General features: G+C 35.9%; 1 protein-coding gene across 5 annotated transcripts; it reads left to right on the plus strand.

Moving 5' to 3' along the window:
* Positions 1-8: 8 nt before the first annotated feature.
* Positions 9-22,695, plus strand: TIMM9 (translocase of inner mitochondrial membrane 9). 5 transcript variants are annotated; one of them, XM_037007021.2, is made up of 5 exons: positions 249-403; positions 1,804-1,893; positions 18,965-19,029; positions 19,365-19,460; positions 20,537-22,695. In XM_037007021.2, exons 3-5 carry the CDS (start codon positions 18,991-18,993, stop codon positions 20,669-20,671), a joined length of 270 nt encoding a protein of 89 aa, XP_036862916.1. In that variant the 5' UTR covers positions 249-403; positions 1,804-1,893; positions 18,965-18,990; the 3' UTR covers positions 20,672-22,695. The 5 variants fall into 5 exon arrangements, with proteins under 5 accessions (XP_036862924.2, XP_036862916.1, XP_036862921.1 ...); XM_037007022.2 differs by lacking the exon at positions 249-403 and adding an exon at positions 430-518; XM_037007026.2 differs by lacking the exon at positions 1,804-1,893 and having other exon boundaries at positions 250-403.
* Positions 22,696-22,936: the final 241 nt, after the last annotated feature.

A 22,936-nucleotide genomic window follows, 5' to 3' on the forward strand; every position in this document is an offset into this window, starting at 1 on the left:
ATACCCCTCGTATTAGGGACTGCTTACAGTGCTGCGCCTGGAGACCGTTAAGGACGCGGGATTAAGTAAATTTGTTTTACAAAAAGATTCCACAGATTCTGGTTATTATTAGAGAGCAAGCCAGTAACAGAGAGCATTGCCTAAGCAGACATTCACAAAAATTAATTTTTAGGGGATTTTAGAATTCGCTGATGATATCTGCTTTTTCCTGTGGCTTTTCCCGCATTATAACGAATCCCCATCGCAGAACCTGAGGGCTATTTGACATCGCCTTTCCCACGTGTTCTCTTCCATCCAGAAACTGCGGCGCCAGCCCTGACCCCGGCCCTCCAACCCCAGACTCGTCTGGCCTTGCAGCACCCCCAGACTCGCACTGGTGTCGGATGCGAGAGGCTGTGCCTAAGTATGGTCTCTTTTCTCTGCCCCCCGAATCCCAGGTTCCCGGGCGGGGGCGGCAGGCGGCAGGAGGCAGGCTACGCTTCGGAAAGCTGGCGGGGTCTCGGAGGAGGCCGCCGAGTGTACGTGGGGCTGTGGGAGGCTGCGGAGCCGGGCTTCCATTGCGGGTTTGGGACTGGAGCGACGGTCGGAAGTTGAGGCTCTGAACCACCCCCAACCTGAGTTGGGGGAGTTGGGGTTTTATGTGGGGACAGTGAATTAGACTGTAAAGCATCCACGCCGTGACCTTGAGTTGACAGGCAGGAGACTTTAACTGAAAAAAAAAATCCTCTCTAAACAGAATACCAAGGCCGCCAACCCTTACCAGATATGCTTATTTTCGAGAACGCACTAAGACGTTTCCCTTTACGAATTACTTGAGGCTTAAAAAAAGAATAAGTAAAGCAAAAAATGCAATATGATATAAGAGCTAAATAAAGTTTATTTTTACATCCAGCTGTCAGCTTTTATAGAAAAATTGAAAAGGACCTTATGGGCTCAGCTTTGGAGAACCTTTTAATTATTCTTTGCATCTTGATGGATTTCTGTAATCACTATTTCTTATTTCAGTTACATTTCCCTCTTCATTATTGGGCTCTGAGGTAGTACCTGTTTGCTTACAATTTGTTTCACAATTCAGATCAATTAAAATATAGAATGTCACAGCTCTAAGAGACTTTGGAGATGATTTAACTCCCTTGTAGGTGAAACTTAGATGTGAAAGAAAAAGTGACCTTTCCCTTCTAGTTTCCAAGGTGTGAGCATGAGCATAGAAACTTATTAAAATGACTTGAATAAGTCATTTGATCTTAGAACCTTTTTTTTTTTTTATCTAACATTAGAGCTGGAGCTAAAACCAAAGTAGTCTTGCCTCTATGTAGTCCAGTGTTCATAGGCTCACCCTGTAGGCCTTGAAGCTATGTTTTTTAAACCCAAAAGCAGTATATAGTAATCTTTCAAAAGTATTTTTTGCTCTGATTAGTAGGATGATGAATGAGGGTTACCAGTTGCTCAGACACAACTTACTAAACCTGCTGCAAATAACCTAAAGTGAAAGTAAAAGGATGTGTTAGAACCCCATTTTATATCAGTCAAACAAGTTAATTCAGAGCTGGAGCTAAATCAAAATTTCTGGGAATTGTTTGTCCTGTATGTTCCAACTAAACATACTACCTGGAAATATAAGGATATTAAGTATTTTTAATACATATAACAACATATATGCAAAAAACTTTAACTTCAGAATAGAGTAAGGAAATTAAAAAACTTTTTTAAAAGTGATTTAACCACAGAAATTTAGATTTCATCAAATAGACTTAGGACTTGAAGGGGTCTCAGCAGTCATACTGTAATCCCCTCATTTTTCAGGTAAGAAAGCAGGCCTTACTGGAGACAATTCAAGCAAAACTTGGACAACTATTTTTCCAGAACAGAAAGGAAACTCATGCATCAGAAAAGGTTTGAGCTGATGACTGATAAGATCTCTTTTTACTTTTAAGTTCCCTGGTTTTGTGATGTTGTTTGGCACAAAAATAACTTAGCATTGCTGTAGTCACTACCAAAACTTTAGCCAGAGATTTTAGAACTCTTTATCACTTCTCTCCCTCTTCAGGTTTCAGGGATATAACCATCAGGTAACCGCTTATTGGAATGGATATAGCCTCTACAATGAGCATTCACTGTAATATCTGAAAACTAGTACCAAATAAAAGGGCAGCCACTTTGCTTCTTCCTGTTCTCATTCAGGTGGTTTGTGTGGCTGTTAAACTTTGTCAGTCAGCATAACTCACGATTAAATAACTGCAGAATATAATGGTGAAAGATTTAGAAAACTCCAAACTAACAAATTTGGAAACCATTAATTCACTCAATCATCTCCAATATTTTCTAGGAACAACTGCCTACAATTAGGTATACCATAATCTTGATATTGGTGACTACAGAGAAGAGCTTTGGAGATTTAGGCAGACTTAAGAAAATTGCTGACTGTTAGCTCTTGAGTTCACCTGTGGTCTGGGAAGCTACTTGAAAAAAATATACATATAATTGAATGATTCTAGAGAAAAGAAAATGATAATGTTAACATAGTGGTCTCTGAGTAGCAGAACTATTTCTCTTTTGTCCTCCAAGTTCTCAAGAAATAGATTATATTATTTTTATAATATCAAAACCTTTATTTCAAAATAAAGGCTGTACATACTGTTAAGGACTGTACACCAGAAGACAATACCAAAAGAATAATTTTAAATAAAATTCATAACAACAGCTTTGGGGCACTCCTCACCTATGTCTTATTAAAGACTTCCCAACAACAACCATCATTTACCACCATGAGTTGTATACTAAGGGAGAAGTGGGGTAGAGTCAGCTTGTTACCAGTCTCTGAAACTTGCACATTTAGATTTCATACTTTCTATCTCTAACCTCTGGTTGAAAAGTCATATGAAGTTTATCCTGAAGAAATAAAAGGATAGGAATAGGAAAAAGAATGGGATTTTGACATTACAATTAGTAAATGTACATATATAAGGTTTTATAAGTAAGAAGATAAGATGTGTTTTCTTTTTTGGTGCAAGCTGTATAAAGTCTAGCTTGCTGCATGCCCTCCTGAAGTAAAGCCTGTGTACTGTACAATTCAACAATTCAAAGGCTCAGGGTCTTAGGACCCTTTGTACTTTAAGCTAGAGACCTGCTGGTAAACCAGTTCCTTAATGCATTTTATTGCCTTTGTATTTTTTTTTTAAGTTCCCACAAACAGTGGTTTCATTTAGCACCTATTTCCACAAAAGTTACATTATTTGGTTCTTTGCAAGCTGTTTTCTGAGTGGGAAGCCTAAAGAACTCTAGTTGTGAACTTTGCTAACATTTACCACATTACATATTGTATCTTGTTCTTTGGCAGGATGAGAAAGCTGGACAACCTGATTTTCTTTTTTACTAAACTTTATTTTGAGATTATTGATTTACATGCAACTGGAAGAAAAAATGGAGACCTCTTGTGCCCTTACCCAGTTTTCCACAATGGTAACATCTTACAAAACTATAGTACAATATCACAACCAGGATACTGATACAGTCAAGACCACATTTCCATTACAAAAGTCTCTCATGTTGTTGCCTTTTTATAGCAACACCTACTTCCCTTCTACTCCTAGCCTCTCCTTAAATCCTGACAACCACTAATGTTTTCCATTTCATTAATTTTGTCTTTTCATGAATGTTATATAAATGGAATCATATACTACATAACCTTTGGTATTGGCTTTTTTCATTCAGCATAATTCTCTAGCAATTCATCCAGGCTGCTGCATGTATCATTACCGATTCGTTTTTTATTGCTAAGTAGTATTCTGTGGTATTGGTAGACCAGTTTCTTTAACCATTCACCCATTGAAGAATGTTTTAGTTAAACATTCATATACAGGTTTTTGTGTAACATAAATTTTCATTTCTCTCTGATAAATGTCCAGGAGTGCAATTGCTGGGCCATGTGTTATCTGTATGCTGTATTTTTTAAGACACTGCCAACTTACCAACATGACTATACAATTTTACATTACCACTAAAGTATTTGAGTGATCCAGTTTTTCCATTTCCATCCCAGCATTTGATGGTGTTACTATACTTTTAAATTTAGCATTCTAATTGCTGTGCAGTGCTATATATCACTGGTTTTAATTTGCATTTCTCTAATGGCTAATGATGTTGAACATCTTTCCTATTTACTATTTGTATATGCTCTTTGATGAAATGTCTTCTCATGTCTTTTGCCTATATTCTAACTGGATTGTTTGTTTTACTGTTGAGTTGGGAGGTTTCCTTATATTTTCTAGTTATTAGTTCTTTGTCTGATATGTAGTTTGTTTTTAAAGTCAAGTCTAAGAACTCTTTTCCCTAAAAGCCAAATATTTTCCCCTGTTTTTAGAAGTTTTAATAGTTTTATCTTTACATTCAAGTCCCTTATCTATTTTGAGTTAATTTCTGTATAAAATGAGAGAATTAGTTTGAGGTTAAAATTTTGGCATATCATGTACTGCTGTTCCAACACCACTGGTTGAAAATGCTATCTTTCATTTAGTTATTTTTGCACTTTACCAAAAACCAGTTGGGCATATTTGTGACTTTATTTCTGGGTTCTTTATTCTCTTCCATTGATCTATGTGTCTGCTCCTCCACAGTACCACACAATATTGATTACTGTTGCTGTATAAGTCTTGAATAAGGTAGACTGATTACTCCCACTTTATTTTTTCATATTTGTTTTTAGCTATTTTAGTCCCTTTGCTTTCCATATAAATTTATAATAATCTTATCTATATTTATAAGAAATCTTATTGGGATGTCAGTAGGAACTGCTTTCAGCCTGTGTATAAATTTTGAGAAAATTGACATCCTTATTATGTTCAGTGTTCCCAATCCGTGAACAGAGTATGTCTCTCCATTTATTTAGGTCTTCAATTTTTTTCATGAGTATTTGGTTACTCTGATCATATAAATCCTGTGTGTGCTTTGTTCTATATATTCCAAATCTTAGTTTTTTGAGTTGTTGTAAAGATACTCTATTTTTCAATTCAGTTTCCAAGTGTTCACTGCAAGTATATTGAAATACAATTGATTTTGCATGTTTGCCTAGCACATTTGCCTGTGACCTTGCTGAACTCACTTACTAGTTCTAGGAGTTTCTCTGGAATTAATTCTTGTTGATTCTTTGAGATTTTCTGTGTACACAATCATGTTATCTGCAGAGAGAGTATTATTTTCTTCCTTCATAATCTGTATGTCTTACTTCCTTTTCTTGCTCTACTGTACTGGGTAGAACTTCCATGCATATATTGAGTAACTGAGTAGGAGCAGACACTTTGCCTTGCTCAATTAATATATTTTACCATTAACTATAGTGTAGGGTATAGGGTTTTTTGCAGATGGCCATTGTAAAATTGAAGAAGTTCCCCTCTTTTCCTCTAGAGAGCTTTTATCATGACTGGGCATTTAATTTGTGAAGTGTGTTTTCATCAATTAATGCAATCATATGATTTTTCTTCTTTAGTCTATTAATATGGATTAAGTTGATTCATTTTCAAATATTAAACCAGCCTTGAATTTCTGGAAGAAACTCCATTTATTCAAAATGTATAATTCTTTTTATATATTGCTAAATTATATTTACTATTATTTTGTTAAGGATTTTTATATCTATTTTACAAGGATATTTTTCCTATGGTTTTCTTTTATGTATTGTCTTCATCTGATTTTAATATTAGTATTTTTTTAAATTTTGGTATCATCAACATACAATTACATGAGCAACTTGTGGTTTCTAGATTCCCCCCATTATCAAGTCCCAAACACATAACCCATTACAGTCACTGTCCAGCAGCATAGTAAGGTGCTATAGAGTCACTACTTCTCTTCTCTGTGCTATACTGCCTTCCCCATGACACCACCTACATTATGTGTGCTAATCATAATGTTCCTTATTCCCCTTCTCCCTCCCTTCCCACCCCACTACCCCAGTCCCTTTCCGTTTAGCTGTTAGTCCATACTTGGGTTCTGTGAGTTGGCTGCTGTTTAGTTCCTTCAGTTTTTCCTTTCTTCTTATGCTCCACAGATGAGTGAAATCACTTGGTACTTCTCTTTCTCCTCCTAGCTTATTTCACTGAGCATAATACCCTCTAGCTTCATCCCTGTTGTTGCAAATGGTAGGATTTGTTCTCTTATGGCTGAATAATACTCCACTGTGTATATGTACCACATCTTCTTTATCCATTCATCTACTGATGGACACTTAGGTTGCTTCCATTTCTTGGCTATTGTAAATAGTGCTGCAATAAACATAGGGGTGCATGTCTTTTTGAAACTGGGGAATTGCATTCTTAGGGTAAATTCCTAGTAGTGGAATTCCTGGGTCAAATGGTATTTCTATTTTGAGTTTTTTGAGGAACATCCATACTGCTTTCCACAACAGTTGAACTAATTTAAATTCCACCAGCAGTGTAGGAGGGTTCCCCTTTCTCCGCATCCTTATCAGCATTTGTTATTCCTTGTCTTTTCTGTGTTGGCCATCCTTACTAGTGTGAGGTGATACCTCATTGTGGTTTTAATTTGCATTTCCCTGATAATTAACGATGCGGAGCATCTTTTCATGGGCCTATTGGCCATCTGAATTTCTTCTTTGGAGAACTCTGTTCATATCCTCCACCCATTTTTTAATAGGGTTATTCACTTTTTAGGTGTTGAAGCATGTGAGTTCTTTATATATTTTGTATGTTAACCCCTTGTTGGATATGTCACTTACAAATATATTCTCCCATACTGTAGAATGTCTTTTTATTCTGCTGATAGTGTCCTTTGCTCTACAGAAGCTTTTTAGCATGGTGTAGTCCGATTTCTTCATTTTTTATTTTGTTTCTCTTGCCCAAGGAGATGCATTTAGGAAAAAGTAGTCATGTTTATATGCAAGAGATTTTTGCCTATGTTTTCTTCTGAGAGTTTTATGGTTTCATGACATATTCAGGTCTTTGATCCACTTTGAGTTTACTTTTATGTATGGGGTTAGACAGTAATCCAGTTTCATTCTCTTGCATATAGCTGTCCAGTTTGCCAACACCAGCTGTTGAAGAGGCTGTCATTTCCCCATTGTATGTCCATGACTCCTTTATTGTATATTAATTGACCATATATGCTTGGGTTTATATCAGGGCTCTCTAGTCTGTGCCATTGGTCTGTGGGTCTGTTCTTGTGCCAATACCAAATTGTCTTGATTGTTGTGGCTTTGTAGTAGAGTTTGAAGTCAGGGAAAGTAATCTACCCTCTTTTTTCTTCCTTCTCAGGATTACTTTGGCTATTTGGGGTCTTTTGTTGTTCCATATGAATTTTAGTACTATTTGCTGTAGTTCATTGAAGAATGCTGTTGGTAGTTGATGTGGATTGCATTGAATCTGTAGATTGCTTTAGGCACAATGGCCATTTTGACAATATTAATTCCTCCTATCCATGAGCACAGGATGTGTTTCCATTTATTGGTATCTTTTTAATATCTCTCTCTCTCTCTCATGAGTGTTTGCAGTTTTCAGTGTATAGATCTTTCAGTTCCTTGGTTAGGTTTATTCCAAGGTATTTTATTCTTTTTGATGTAATCATGAATGGAATTGTTTCCTGATTTCTCTTTCTGCTAGTTCATTGTTAGTGTGTATAGAAATGCAATAAATTTCTGTGTATTAATTTTGTATCCGGCAACTTTACTGAATTCAGATATTAGAAGGAACAAAACAGCAGCAGACTCACAGAACACAAGAATGGACTAACAGTTACCAAAGGGAATGGGACTTGGGAGGATGGGTGGGCAGGGAGGGACAAGGGGGGAAATGCGGCATTATGATTAGCAGACATAATGTAGGGTGTGGGGTTCACAGGGAGGGCTGTATGACACAGAGAAGATAAGTAATGATTCTACAGCATCTTACTACACTGATGGACAGTGACTGTAATGGGGTATGTGGTGGGGACTTGATAATAGGGGGAGTCTAGTAACCATAATTTCACCCATGTAATTGTAGATTGATACCTATATATATATATATATATATATATATATATATATATATATATATATATATATATATATATATGTTTCAAGAACAGTAAAAGAAAAATAATGGATGTTGAATTTTGTTGAATAAGTTTTTAGCATCAGTGGAGATGATCATGTGGTTTTTGTCCTTTTTCTTGATGTGGTGGAAGGTGTTGATGGATTTTCGAATGTTGTACCGTCCTTGCTTCCCTGGGATGAATCCTGCTTGATCATCATGGATGATCTTTTTGATGTATTTTTGAATTTGGTTTGCTAATATTTTGTTTATTTTTGCATCTATGTTCATCAGGGATATTGGTCTGTAATTTTCTTTTTTTGTGGTGTCTTTGCCTGATTTTGGTATTAGAGTGATGCTGGCCTCATAGAATTAGTTTGGGAGTATTCCCTCCTCTTCTACTTTTTGGAAAACTTTAAGGAGGATGGGTATTAGGTGTTCACTAAATGTTTCATAAAATTCAACAGTGAAACCATCTGGTACAAAGGTTTTGTTCTTAGGTAGTTTTTTGATTACCAATTCAATTTCCTTGCTGGTAATTAGTGTATTCAGATTTTCTGTTTCTTACTGTGTCAGCTTTGGATGGTTGTATTTTTCTAGAAAGTTGTCCATTTCTTCTAGTTTATCCAGTTTGTTAGCATATAATTTTTCATAGTATTCTCTCATAATTCTTTGTATTTTTGTGGTGTCTGTAGTGATTTTTCCTTACTCATTTCTAATTCTGTTTATGTCTGTAGACTCTCTTTTTTTCTTGATAAGTGTGGCTAGGGGTTTATCTATTTTGTTTATTTTCTCGAAAAACCCACTTCTGCTTGCATTGATTCTTTCTTTTGTTTTATTCTTATTGATTTTATTTATTTACTCTCTACTTTTTATTATGTCTCTCCTTATACTGACTTTGGGCTTCATTTGTTACTCTTTTTCTAGTGTCATTAATTGTGAGTTAAGACTCTTCATTTGGGATTGTTCTTTCCTGAGGTAGGCCAGTATTGAAATATACTTCCTTCTTAGCACAACCTTCACTGCATCCCACAGATTTTGTGGTGTTAATTATTGTTGTCATTTGTCTCCATATATTGCTTGATCTCTGTTTTTATTTGGTCGTTGATCCATTGATTATTTAGGAGCATGTTATTAAGCCTCCATGTGTTTGTGGGCTTTTTCATTTTCTTTGTGTACTTTATTTCTAGTTTCATATCTTTGTGATCTGAGAAGCTGGTTGGTACAATTTCAGTCTTTTTGAATCTCCTGAGGTTCTGTTTGTGGCCTAGTATATGATCTATTCTTGAAAATGTTCCATGTGCACTTGAGAAGAATGTGTATCCTGTTGCTTTTGGATGGAGGGTTCTGTAGATGTCTGTTAGGTCCATCTGTTTTATCACATTGTTCACTGCCACTGTGTCTACTTATTTTCTGTCTGGTTGATCTGTCCTTTGGAGTGAGTGGTGTGTAGAAGTCTCCTAATATGAATGCATTGCATGCTATTTCCCCCTTTAATTCTGTATTTGTCTCACATATGTATGTGCTCCTGTGTTGGATGCATAGATATTTATAATGGTTATATCCTCTTGTTGCATTGACCCCTTTATCATTATGTAATGTCCTTCTTAGTCTCTTGTGACTTTCTTTGTTTTAAAGTCTAGTCTGTCTGATACAAGTACTGTAACCCCTGCTTTTTTCTCCCTATTAGTTGGCTGAAATATCTTTTTCCATCCTTTCGCTTTTAGTCTGTGTATGTCTTTGGGTTTGAAGTGAGTCTCTTGTAGACAGCATATAGATGGGTCTTGTTTTTTTATCCATTCAATGACTCTGTATCTTTTGATTGGTGCATTGAGACCATTTACATCTAGGTGATTATCGATAGGTATGTACTTACTGCCATTAGAGGCTTTAGGTTCGTGTTTACCAAAGGTTCAAGGGTAATTCCCTTACTATCTAACAGTCTAATTTAACACACTTCATATGCTATTACGAACACAACCTAATGGTTGTTTTATTTTTTTCCTCCTTTTTCTTCCTCTTCCATTCTTAATATATTAGGTATCATATTCTGTATTCTTTGTGTATCCCTTGACTGACTTTGGAGGTAGTTGATTTGATTTTCCATCTGCTTAGTAATTGTTCTACTTTGCTGCAGTTTTATTTCCCCTGGTCACAGCTATTTAGCCTTAGGAATACTTCCATCTATAGCAGTCCTACCATAATGCACTATAGAGGTGGTTTCTGAGAGATAAATTCTCTCAGCTTTTGCTTATCTGAAAATTGTTTAATACCTCCTTCAAATTTAAATGATAACTGCTATAGATATACAATGGGGAAATGACAGCCTCTTCAACAGCTGGTGTTGGCAAAACTGGACAGCTATATGTGAGAGAATGAAACTGGATTATTGTCTAACCCCATACACAAAAGTAAACTCAAAATGGATCAAAGACCTGAATATAAGTCATGAAACCATAAAACTGTTAGAAAAAAACATAGGCAAAAATCTCTTGGACATAAACATGAGTAACTTCTTCATGAACATATCTCCCCAGGCAAGGGAAACAAAAGCAAAAAATGAACAAGTGGGACTTTATCAAACTAAAAAGCTTCTGTACAGCAAAGGACACCATCAGTAGAACAAAAAGACATCCTACAGTATGGGAGAAGATATTCATAAATGACATCCAATAAGGGGTTGACATCCAAATTATATAAAGACCTCACACACCTCAACAAACAAAAAGCAAATAAGCCAATTAAAAAATGGGTAGACATGCTAAACAGACACTTCTCCACAGAAGAAATTCAGATGGCCAACAGGCACATGAAAAGATGCTCCACATTGCTAATCATCAGAAAAATGCAAATTAAAACCACAATGAGATATCATTTAATACCAGTTAGAATGGCCACCATCCAAAGACAAACAAGAACAAATGTTGGCAAGGATGTGGAGAGAGGGCAGCCCTCCTACACTGCTGGTGGGAATGTAAACTAGTTCAACCATTGTGGAAAGAAAGCAGTATAGAGGTTCCTCAAAAAACTCAAAATAAAAATAGCATTTGACCCAGGAATTCCACTACTAGGAATTTACCCTAAGAATGCAGTTCCCCAGTTTCAAAAAGACATATGCACCCCTATGTTTATTGCAGCACTGTTTACAATAGCCAAGAAATGGAAGCAACCTAAGTGTCCATCAGTAGATGAATGGATAAAGAAGATGTGGTACATATACACAATGGAATATTATTCACCCATAAGAAGAAGAAAAATCCTACCATTTGCAACAACATGGATGGAGTTAGAAGGTATTATGCTCAGTGAAATAAGCCAGGTGGAAAAAGACAAATATCAAATGATTTCACTCATCTATGGAGTATAAGAACAAAGAAAAAACTGAAGGAACAAAACAGCAGCAGACTCACAGAACCCAAGAATGAACTAACAGTTACCAAAGGGAAAGGGACTGGGGAAGATGGTTGTGGAGGAATAAGGGGAAAAAAGGGGCATTACAATTAGCATACATAGTGTAGCAGGGGGTGGGGGCACATGGGGAAAGCAGTTTAACACAGAGAGGACAAGTAATGATTCTATAGCATCTTACTGCACTGATGGACAGTGACTGTAATGGGGTATGTGGTGGGGACTTGATAACAGGGGAGTCTACTAACCATAATGTTGCTCATGTAATTTTACATTAGTAATATCAAAATAAAAAAATTTAAATGAAAAATTTAAATGATAATCTTGCCAGGTCAAGTATTCTTGGTTCGCGGCCCTTGTGTTTCATTGCATTAAATACATCACACCCTTCTAGCTTATAATATAAGGTTTCTGCTGAGAAGTCTGATGATAGCCTGATAGGTTTTCCTTTGTATGTGATCTTTTTTCTCTCTCTAGCTGCTTTTAAAAGTCTGTCTTTATCCTTAAACTTTGCCACTTTAATTATTATATGTCTTGGTAGTGTCTTCCTTGGGTCCCTTGTTGGGAGATCTGTGTACTTCCATGGCCTGAGAGACTATCTCCTTCCTCAGTTTGGGGAAGTTTTCAGCAATTAACTCCACAGTGACACTTTCCGTTTTTCTCTTCTCCTGGTCCCCCATAATGCGAATGTTGTTGCATTTGGGTTGGTCACACAATTCTCTCAATATTCTTTCATTTGTAGAGATCCTTTTTTCTCTCTGTACCTCAGCTTCTTTGTATTCCTCTTCTCTAATTTATTTTCCATTTAACATCTCTTCTACTCCATGTAATCTGCTTTTAAAACTTGCCATTGTATGTTTCATTTCACATACGGAATCTCTTAATGATTGAATCTCCATCTTAAATTCATTCCTGAGTTCTTGAATATTTTTCTGTTCCTCCATGAGCATGTTTATGATTTTTATTTTTGTCTCTTTCTGGAAGATCGGTGAGTTCAGTTTCATTTGGCCCTTTTCCTGGGGTTTGTGGGATTTTGGTCTGAACCAGGTTCCTTGGACATTTCATAATTCTATGTGGTGCCCTCTAGTGCCCTGAAGCTCCAAGCTCTGGAGCTGCTCAGCCCCTAGAGTGAGGTTGGAGGTCATAGGGGAGCAATGCAGGTGCCTGGGGGGAGGAATGAGCTGTTTCCTGATTCCGAGCCACAGTGCCTGTCTACAGTGTCAAAGCCAGTGGGCCGAGCACACAGGTGTAAGCCTTTGTGGGTTGCATCTCTAACTGTTGTAGGTGGGGCCTCCCTCTGGCTGGCCTGATGCCTGTGCAATGACTGCCAATTTGCAAGCCGGTGCCAGCATGCCAGGAGAAAGGTGCAGCACGCTGTGTATCACAGTGGGGGGCCTCAGAGCTGAGTAGTCAGCCAGGGGGATGGAGTGCCTGAAGGTCCTCAAAGTTCCCAACCTGCTGGGCAGAGCACGCCCAGGCAAGCTCCGTGCAATCCCCTCCCCTTCAGCAGCCCTCTCACTGCTAGGAAGCCTCTCAGACTGCCCACCTTTTCTTTGTCCCAGAGCGGCCAGATGTGGGTCCCTGTCCTCCACAAACAGCTCGAATCTCAGTCTCTCAGGTATTTCACCTGTCTTAGCTTTCCAACCCCTCTAATCTCCAAAGCACCACACAATGTAGGTTTGTGCTCCAAAGCAGATCTCCAACACAGGGTGTTCAGCAGTCACAAGCTTCCATCCCCTCCCTGCTCCCTTTCTCTTCCTCCTGCCGTTGAGTTGGTGTGGGGTAAGGGCTCGGGTCCCACTGGATCAGGGCTTTGGTATGTTACCCTGTTTCGTGAGGTCTTCTCTGTTCTCCAGGTGTATGTGGTCTGGTGCAGCCTCCTTTCCTGTTGCTGTTTCAGGATTAATTCTGTTAACTATTTTTGTACTGTGTGTGGTTTGGGGAGGAGTTCTCTTGTCTCACCTCTCATGCCTACATCTTGAATCAATTTTATCTTAGTATTTTGATATCTAGATTATACTAAATTCATGGAAAGCTGTTAGATTTATGTATATAGAGTTGTTTGTAACTCTGTTATCCTTTTGATTTCTGTAGTGTCTCTGGTGATTATACTGTGTCTTTCTTATTGATGATAATTTGTGACTTTTTCTTTGTTAGTCTTTCTAGAGGTTTGTTAAAATCTTTTCAAAGAACCACCTGTTTGTTTGACTGATTTCTGTCTTACTGCTTTTCTTTTTTCATTTTCATTGATTTCTGCTCTTATATTCTTCCTTCCACTGGTTTGGGTTTGTTTTGCTTTACTTTTTCTACATACTTAAGGTAGAAACTTAAGATGGTTGATTTGAGATGTTTCCTCATCTCTAATGTATGCATTTAGTGTTATAATTTTCCTCTTGTTACTGATATAGCAGTGTCACACAAATTTTGATGTGATGTATTTTCAGTTTCATTAAGTTAAATGATTTTTTAAAATTTCCTTGAGACTTTTTGATCCATGGATTATTTAGAAGTGTGTTGTTTTATTTTCCAAATGTTTGGAGATTTTCCTGTTGTCTTTCTGTTACTACTTTCTAGTCTAATTCCATTGTGGTCAGAGAACAGACTCTGTATTATTTCAGTTCTTTTAAATTTATTGAGGCCTATTTTACAGCCCAAGATATGGTTGATCTTGGTTTGTGTCCCCTAGGCACATGATAAAAAAATGTGTATTCTCTCTCATGTTAGGTGAAATGTTCTATAAATGTGGATTGTATCCTGTTAGTTATTGGTGTTGAGTTTTTCTGTATCTTTAAGAATTTTCTGTCTAGTTCTATCAATTTTTGCAAGAGAGATGTTGAAGTCTCCAACTATATTTGTCTTTTCAGTTCTTGTAGTTTTCACTCTACAAATTTTGCAGCTGTGTTTGGGTCATACACATTTAGGATTGTTGTATCTTCTTGGTGGATCAACCCTTAATATCTCTGTCTGGTAATTTCCTTTGCTCTTAAGTCTACTTTGTCAGATATAAATATCAATCCACTATTTCTTTTGATGAATGTTTGCATGATGGATCTTTTTCCATCCTTTTGTTTTTAACCTGTGTATATCATATTTGAAGTAAATTTCTTTAAGACAGCATATATGTAGTCATGTTTTTTAATCTACTCTCCCAGTCTCTGTCATTTGATTATCTAGACCACTTATATTTAATGTAATTTTTATTAGAATAATAAATTTTATTTGCTATTTTATCTTGTTTTCTGTTCTGTTTTTTATCTATTTTTTTCTTGCCTTTGGATTACTTGAAAATTTTTAGAATTCCATTTTGGTTTCTGAGTATATCTCCTACCTATCTTTTTTTAGTGGTTGCTGTAGGTATTACATAATACATTGGTTATCACAGGCTAATGGTGCTAACTTATTACCAATTTCAGTGAAGTGTAGAAAACTTACTTCCTTTACCTTCCCATTTATAATACACATATAGAACTAATGTGGTTCTAGAATTTTTGCTCCGGTTATCAAACATAATTTAGGAAACTTACCAGGAGAAGGAGAGTTTGTTTACTTACTCTTATTTTCTGTTATCTGTTACTGCATTTTTCCTCCTCCTTAGTGTTCCAAGTCTCCTTTTATCATTTCCTTTCTTTATAGAACTTTAGTCTTTCTTTTAGGGTCTGTCTGCTGGCAACAAATTCTCTTAGTTATCCTTCATTTGAGAATGTCCTGATTTCCTCTTCATTCCTGAAGGACATTTTTGCTAGCTACAGGTTTCAGGTTTGACTGATAAGAAACCTGCTGTTATCCTAATTGTTTTTCCCCAGGATGTTGCTTTTTGCTTGCTGCTTGCAAATTTTTTTTTTTAGTTCTTAGGTGTTTGTGATGTATCTGTTTATGAACTTCTTTGAGTTTATGCTCTTTGGAATTCATTCAGTTTCTTGAATCTTGTTAAGTTTCTGTTACCAAATTTGGGGAGTTTTCAATCATTTTTTCTTTTAGTACTTTTACATCCCTGCCTTCTTTCCCCTCATCTTCCAAGGACTCAAATGAAACAAATGTTAGATCTTTTGTTACAGTTGTACAAGTTCCTGGCACTCTGTTCCTTTTTTTTTTCTATTTTTCTTTGTTATTCAGATTGGATAATTCTGTTTTCTATCTTCCAGTCACTGATTACTTCTTCTGCCCCTCCATTCTATTGTTGATTCTGTTATTTTGGTTATTTTTCATGTCATAAAATCTCCATTTGGTTCTTCTTGAAACCTTCTATTTCTGCTGGGACTTTGTTTTTTCATTTGTTTCAAGCATGTTCATAATTGTTTGTTGAACCACATGGGAAGCCTGGATTTCCACCTTGATTTGCAGTAATGAAGTACCAAAAATTGCAGCATTCTTCATAGAAGATGTTTTAAAATATTTGTCACACAATTCTAATGTGTCACACCTCAGTGTTGGATATCTATCGATTGTCTTTTTTCATTCAGATCATCTTAGTTCTTGGTATGATGGGTATTTTTTTAAAATTGTAAACTAGACATTTTTCATATTGTGTAATGAGAGGCTTTATATCTTGTTTAAACCTTCTCTTCCAGCTGGCTCCTTTTGACACTGCTCCATTAGAGGAAGTAGGGAGGGAGAGTGTCACCTCATTACTGCTAGGTGTGGGATACAAGTCCAGTTTCCTTACTCTGTCACATGAGGGGTGTTGGAGGGGAGATGCTCTTTTTTACTGCTAGGTAGAGTAGGAATTATGACTCTCCACTAGGTCTCCATTGGTATCTCTCTGGTTGAAAGAACTGGAGTGCCTTCCACTGACACCATAGGAGGGTATGTGGCCTAATTACCATGGGGGATAGTAATGAAAGTCCTGAAACTAAGTGTCCTTTGATACCACCCCAGAGGGGAGGGAAGAGGGTTACCTCATTACTGCCAGTTGAGGTAGAAGTCTAGGCTCCCTGTATGATTTCCACCAATACTTAGTGGTGGGGAGGCAGTCTTCACTAATGCCTAGCAAAGATGAAAGACCCTGCTGCCTCATCACCTTTCTGTGTCACCACTCTGGTTTGGGAGTTGGAGTGCCTCCTTATAGCCTAGTGAGAGTGGAGGTGAGGTCTAGGCAGCCAATCTAATTTATGCTGATGTGGGTACGGATGAGGACCACAGATTTTTCTGTTTGCTTGGAGCATAGCAGTTACTAAGTTTTCTGTCATAGGCTTCCCCTCTCCTAGTTCTTTGGCTAGAGAGGGCTGGCTTTTGGGAGAGCTTTATGGCTGCCCCTGTTGGCATGTGCAGACTGCCAGCTTTCTCAGCTCCAAGTCATTGAAATATTGGACAAAACAGAGAAAGAGAATTCATCGCTGTTTTGTTTCTTAGGTCCCAAGAGTTCTGTATAAAAGAAAGTTCCAGTATATTTTCTTCCCTCCACCTTTTAAAATTTTATGTTTGTTTATATGTAATGCCCAGGGTTTTTAGCTGTACTTAGGGAAAATAATAGGGAAAAGCACGTCTACCTCAACTTGCTGTAGCACAAGTCCTAACCTTCAATGTTTGATATACTTAAAAATCCTCTGGTTCTTTTGACTGGTTAGTGGTATTTTACAGCAGCCATAAAGATGCAGCTCACATCAGAAGCATGGCTGGTTTCACTGGCACATTCAATAAATGTTTACTGAATGAATATCAACCAATTAATTAGAATAGTAATTTGCTAAGATCTATAAGTAAGTTTGAAGTTGATATTAGAAGATGATGCAATAATCAGGTTTGGCTTTCCATGCAGTTCCATCTTCAAAGGGCACAGAGTCCATGTTTCATGACTTAATAACCTAAGGAAACTTTAATGGATAGTATCTTACCTGGAACATATGAAATGATGATAGCCATAGCAATATCTGAAAAATTATGGCCTTCAGTTAATTCTTGTTATTTTTCAGGTAGTTGATATAGTTAAAATACATATATATGTATATATTTATACACACACACATATATGTATATTTACACGTGTATACATATAGAGAGAGTATAAATCTGTGAAATAAAGTAGAAGTAAACAGCATTCTTCTTAACATTTTAGTTGCTTATGGAACTAGTTGCCTGAATGTTGGGCTAACCTAAAATTTGTATTACATTCTTTGTAGCAAATACAGAGAATTTTTAATAGAAATGATGTCCTGTTACTACTAAATGAAAGATTCTTTGATGTATAGACACTTAACGCTTTTTATTAATCATTACTTCAAAGAAAACTATTGGCTGTGATATCTGAACAAAACTAGCACAGCAGATAGAAGAGAATTGGTGCTTTCCCTTCATATGGAAAAACTGTCAGTAATATTGATGAACTTAGAGATAAGAAAGGAGAGGAGGAATGAATAAATGCAAAAGAGGGGAAGGTGTATACATGATTGGGAATGTTAGAATGGAATTACCATTGATTATTAATCATAGTGAGTTTTTTCATGATGGTAGCATGACAGTTTGCCCTAAGCTTGAATTTCCTACTTGGTTTTATCTCCATATAAGCTTCATGAAAATTTCATGCTTTTCAGAGCCACTTTAAATAATTGATGAGCTAATAAGAATGATAAATATATCCAGTTTATCTTTTTTGCAGTTGCTATCAGGAACTCAAAGGTAAATATAATGCATAGAAATTCTGTTAGTCAGCAGTATATCTGATTAGCATTTACTTATTCTTCCTTTTACATGCTGTTTAATTTATATTTTAAAGAAATCTTTTTTTATATGAGATGTTCATTCATTTTAGAACTAGGCAGGATAGAATAAATAAATAACTTGATTCATTCTTATATCTAGATTAACTGAGTTTAGGTCCTCCATGTAGGTTATTAGAAAACCCCAGTAACTCAGAAAGACTTTTGGACTTCCTTATCTTCATTTCTCTGGTGCCCCCAAGTTAAACCATAAGTGTCACATGTTCAGAAATTTCTAATACGTCTCTGTGATTAACATTTTTGACTTGCAGAATGGGCAGCTTCCATACCTCCTTTTAGAGCCTTTTAGTACTCTGAATATCTTTCACTAGAGTTGTTGACTTATAAGTGGATGGTGTTTGTTAACAAATAATAGAACCTCTACATTTAAGTAGAGATAATAAAAGAATCATTAGTAGCACAGTTCAAAGTTACATTAGCAACCAGTGGAATTGTTGACTTGAGTACTTACAGGAAGACAGCAGAGATCTCTTGGTTCCCCTTAAAACTATTAGGAATGGGTCTTTAACATGTGGCTTTGCAAGTAGCAGAGCATATCTGGAGATTTAGATGGACAGGGCCTTTGGGTTCCCTAGATGGTATTTAAAAATTTAATTCTAAACTGTAAGGCTCTTTATTGTCATTAATGACCTGGGAGATTGGAGGAGTGTCATATAACTACATTCTTGTTTAGAAATGTATAAAGTATGAACAATAATTTCAGGTAAACTTGTCTCAGCTCTAGTTCATAAACATTCTTGTTTTGATTACCTAACTCTTTAGCTAGACTAAAAATATTTCTTTACAGATTGACAAACTACTTTTTTTTAATTTTTAAATCAGGTGACTAATAAACATACCAAAAGAATATGGCTGCACAAATACCAGAATCTGATCAGATAAAACAGGTAAGGTATTATAATTAAGGAAAAAGAATTTTGCAAAAAATTTAAAGCACTACAGGATGCAACCATGTCAGTCAGGGATCTCACAAAACAACTGTTTTTATTTAATTTCTAAAACTGGATATTAAAAGATATGAAGCATATTTGTTTCTCAGGTAAATTGACAGGTTATGCAGGAAAGAATATTAAACTAGAAAATCAGACTGTATTTTGTAAATGATAATATACAAATCATATTATACCCATTTTAAGTTAAAGAACCCTTGAGTTCAAGTATTACAACACATTTTGCCTAAATACAAAATATCAATGTAAAGAAACTTCTGATTTGTTTGTAGTTTAAGGAATTTCTCGGAACCTACAATAAACTTACAGAAACCTGCTTTTTGGACTGTGTTAAAGACTTCACAACAAGAGAAGTGAAACCTGAAGAGGTATGAAAAGTGTTGGCCACTAAAAATTCTCTGAGTTTGTCATAAACAGTGTAAGTGGGGTCCCCTTAAGCATATTTCTTGTTCCTCGTTATGACAGGAATTTGAGCTATCCCCTACGTACCACTGCTTACAGGAACTGAAGCAGTCAAGGACCAGTGACAATGAGTTCAGTGATGCCAAATTTAATGGGACAGTCATGCTTTACCACAGCAAACTTTTTTAGAGAAGATGCCTGGAACTAGCTGAATGTTTCTTTTATAGCAAGATTCTTAATAATTAGCTTTCTGTCAGTATAGCCAGGCTAAAGAAATTTGACATGACTTTTCTATCTGACCCTGAGAACTCAGGTTACTTTCGGAAAAAGCAGAGCTTGAATATGGCAGCTCATTGCGTAGATGGACTCTAGAAACCCAATCCTATTAGAAATTTTAACTTTTAATAGCTTCCTCAACACATTTATATATTGGCTAAAGGTGATATCAACTTCCTCCAGTGAAAGATGTTGATATCAACATTCATGCCAAGAAGTTAACATATGACTGGCAATCAGTAAATCCTTCTTAAAGAAATGACAAAGTTTGCGAGATGATAAGGGTAATATTCTTGTTAAAAAGTAAAAGTTTGAAAATTTAAAATGTTGAGAATGGAGCTTCTCATTGAAAAGGAACAAACTTGCTTCTGGGCCTACATTTTATCAATCAGTAAAAGGAACAGGAATGTAGGCTTTCAGTTAATATTTTAAAATACATGCAGAAAATCTAGTCCAGAAGGCAGAGACTTAATCATTGCATTTAGTGCTTACAAATTGGTAGGCATTCAGTATATATATAAATATTTGTAAATGCTATATGCACTTGCTATTTGTTAATATCATTTAATTCTCAGATATATTCAAAGAAAAGAAAAGCACTCACTGGTTGTTCTTTTGGAATCCATGCATTTTTTTTGGGGGGGGGGATTTGGAGAAAGGAATTGTATTAGTAAGCACGGGGGGTAGGCTGCTGCCAGGTACCCCCATGCATACATTTTTTAAAATAAATTTTTGTGTTTCCTCTTGGATTTTCTTTTATCTCTAGACCATCTGTTCAGAACATTGCTTACAGAAATATTTAAAAATGACACAAAGAATATCTATGAGATTTCAGGAATATCATATTCAGCAGAATGAAGCCCTAGCAGCCAAAGCAGGACTCCTTGGCCAACCACGATAAAGAAGTCTCAACGGATAGACTCCTGATGAAAGATTGCCAGCAGTGTTGCCTGGAAAGTAAGGATTCATCTGATAGAATCCCCTGAAAGCACAAGCTGCCATGTTAAACCATCTGTCATGACTGTTTGGCAAATGGAAACCACTGATGAAACAAAATTGCTATTCACTAGGAATAATCAAAATAGGAGGTCTTATTGTTCAATGAAAATAATAAGATGCAACATTTGTTAAGGTCTTCAGATTCAGAAGCTCTGTCTCTTGATTAGAAAAATAAACCATTATTTCGTCAGTTGTGAATGTTAATTTTAAAGCAAAATATGTGTTCTATCATGTATGAGACAGAGAAAAAGTTTTATTACTAAAAGTAAAATAAATGGAAGTATCACTGAGCAGTTGTTTATACTATATAGTACCATAGTATTCTGACTGGACTGAGGATACGTTGAAATGTTTTTCAATCAGGATCATCCTCCAAATATTCCTATTCATTCATGTCTGCCTCAAATTGCTAGTAAATACATAAAATAGTTACTTGCTAATCATTTCAATGCATGATCTTTTTCTTGCCTCCCTTCTTGTGTCAGGGTGGACATTACACATTCTTATCCTAGCTACCTTTTCACATATCTTCAGGAAACATTCCATCTGAGACTAGCTTGGGAATATTTAAGACCATTATGCTCTACTGGAGACTGTTGTTTTATGTCTTGTTCAAAGATGAGAGTCCATTATGAATGATTCTGAGTCAGACCAACAAACAATATTCAGTGTATTCTCAGCCATGATGTGATCAGTGTAATAAAAAGTGAACCAAAGGTAAAGTAGTGTCTTATGACCAAATGAACTCTAAATCAAATCCTTTCCTGCATTTTCAGGAACTTCTAGTTGTGCATAAGTATAACAAGCAGTTTAGTAAATGTAAGTGAACTAATACCCACTAATAAATTGGCTATGGATGGATTTCACTTGATACCAATCTAAAAAGAACATAAATAGCCTATATGTAAAAATTTTTTGAAGTGATTTCTATGTTTTGTCATATGAGAAAGTAGAAGTAATGTTCTGCTTGGATAATTTGTGGTTTTCTATATTACATCTAATTTTTAAGCCACTGGATCATTTAACTTACAGTCCACTTAAGATGAAGTAATTAAGCCTCTTTCACATACCTTTGACGCCATAATTACAGTCAATAATTTTAGACTTTAGGTTTGTGTCTAGACACCTAACTTTACATTTTCAACATAAATGTTCATTGCTGGGTTTTTAGTAACTTTTCTTAGACATTTACAGAAGGCATTTATTAAATGAAATATATTAGTATTTCACAAAAAGGTTTGTTTTAAAAACATGGCCATATAGAGATGACAAAATAAGTCAGAATATTTTGTATTAAACCTTTTACAGAAAAAGATTTAACAGTGACTGCTTTCAAGCTGATGGAACTAATGTGATACAAAAATAATTTGATTAACTCAACCAATAAACAATCAAATCAATTAATCAGAAATTTCAAAATTACTGGCTCTATGGTTCCGTATATACATAACCACAATTGAGATGGCTATAGAACGAGACAGCAAAATAATAAAAATTGGGGGTGATGGCAGAGGGAAGTGGCAAAAATTGAGATTATAGAAACTGGGTGAAAAATTATTACATTAGCACACTGGTTCTCAGCCAGTATATTATATTGGAATGAACAAGGTTTAAAATATATTGATGCCTATGTTCCACCCCAGAGAGTCTGTTTTAATTGGTTTGGGATGGTGTGGGGATTTAGAGAATAAGCAACCAGGATGAGAACTGCATTAGAAGTAAACTACAGTAAAAGTATATAACCCTTAAAGTATATAACCCCAGTTAATCAATTTTGGGGTTCACAAAAATGTTACCACCTTTGAGGTAAAAATTTTAACTCAACTTTGTAATTTTTGTTTTAATCTCAATATTTGTGACATTCACCTCTAAATGTGAATTATTACATGGTAGCTCTTAAAGTGAATAAAAATAATGTAATAATTATTTTTTCTTTTGATTTATAATTCATAATTTTCCTCCCCATGTTTATACTATCCCACTTAAATGGATACTTATATCCAGGAACTAACCATATCTATGGATTAATTCAAATTTTGTGAGTCCCCTAGTTTATATATTTGGGGGGTCCCTTTTAAGAAAAAGAATATGAAACTATAAATACAAAATTCATAGGACCCTTCAAAAGGCCTGCAAAGAGGCCCAGGAGAATAAAGGTCCTTATGTT

This window comes from Manis javanica, chromosome 8 (genome assembly GCF_040802235.1).
Source record: "Manis javanica isolate MJ-LG chromosome 8, MJ_LKY, whole genome shotgun sequence".
NCBI lineage: Eukaryota > Metazoa > Chordata > Mammalia > Pholidota > Manidae > Manis > Manis javanica.

What these genes read in the sequence shown, in the direction of transcription:
- TIMM9 (XM_037007021.2), top strand. Translation starts at nt 18,991, where the DNA reads ATGGCTGCACAAATACCAGAATCTGATCAGATAAAACAG. An exon ending in AATCTGATCAGATAAAACAG is followed by an intron (nt 19,030 to 19,364) that starts GTAAGGTATTAT and finishes ATTTGTTTGTAG; the next exon opens with TTTAAGGAATTTCTCGGAAC. An exon ending in GAGAAGTGAAACCTGAAGAG is followed by an intron (nt 19,461 to 20,536) that starts GTATGAAAAGTG and finishes TTTTATCTCTAG; the next exon opens with ACCATCTGTTCAGAACATTG.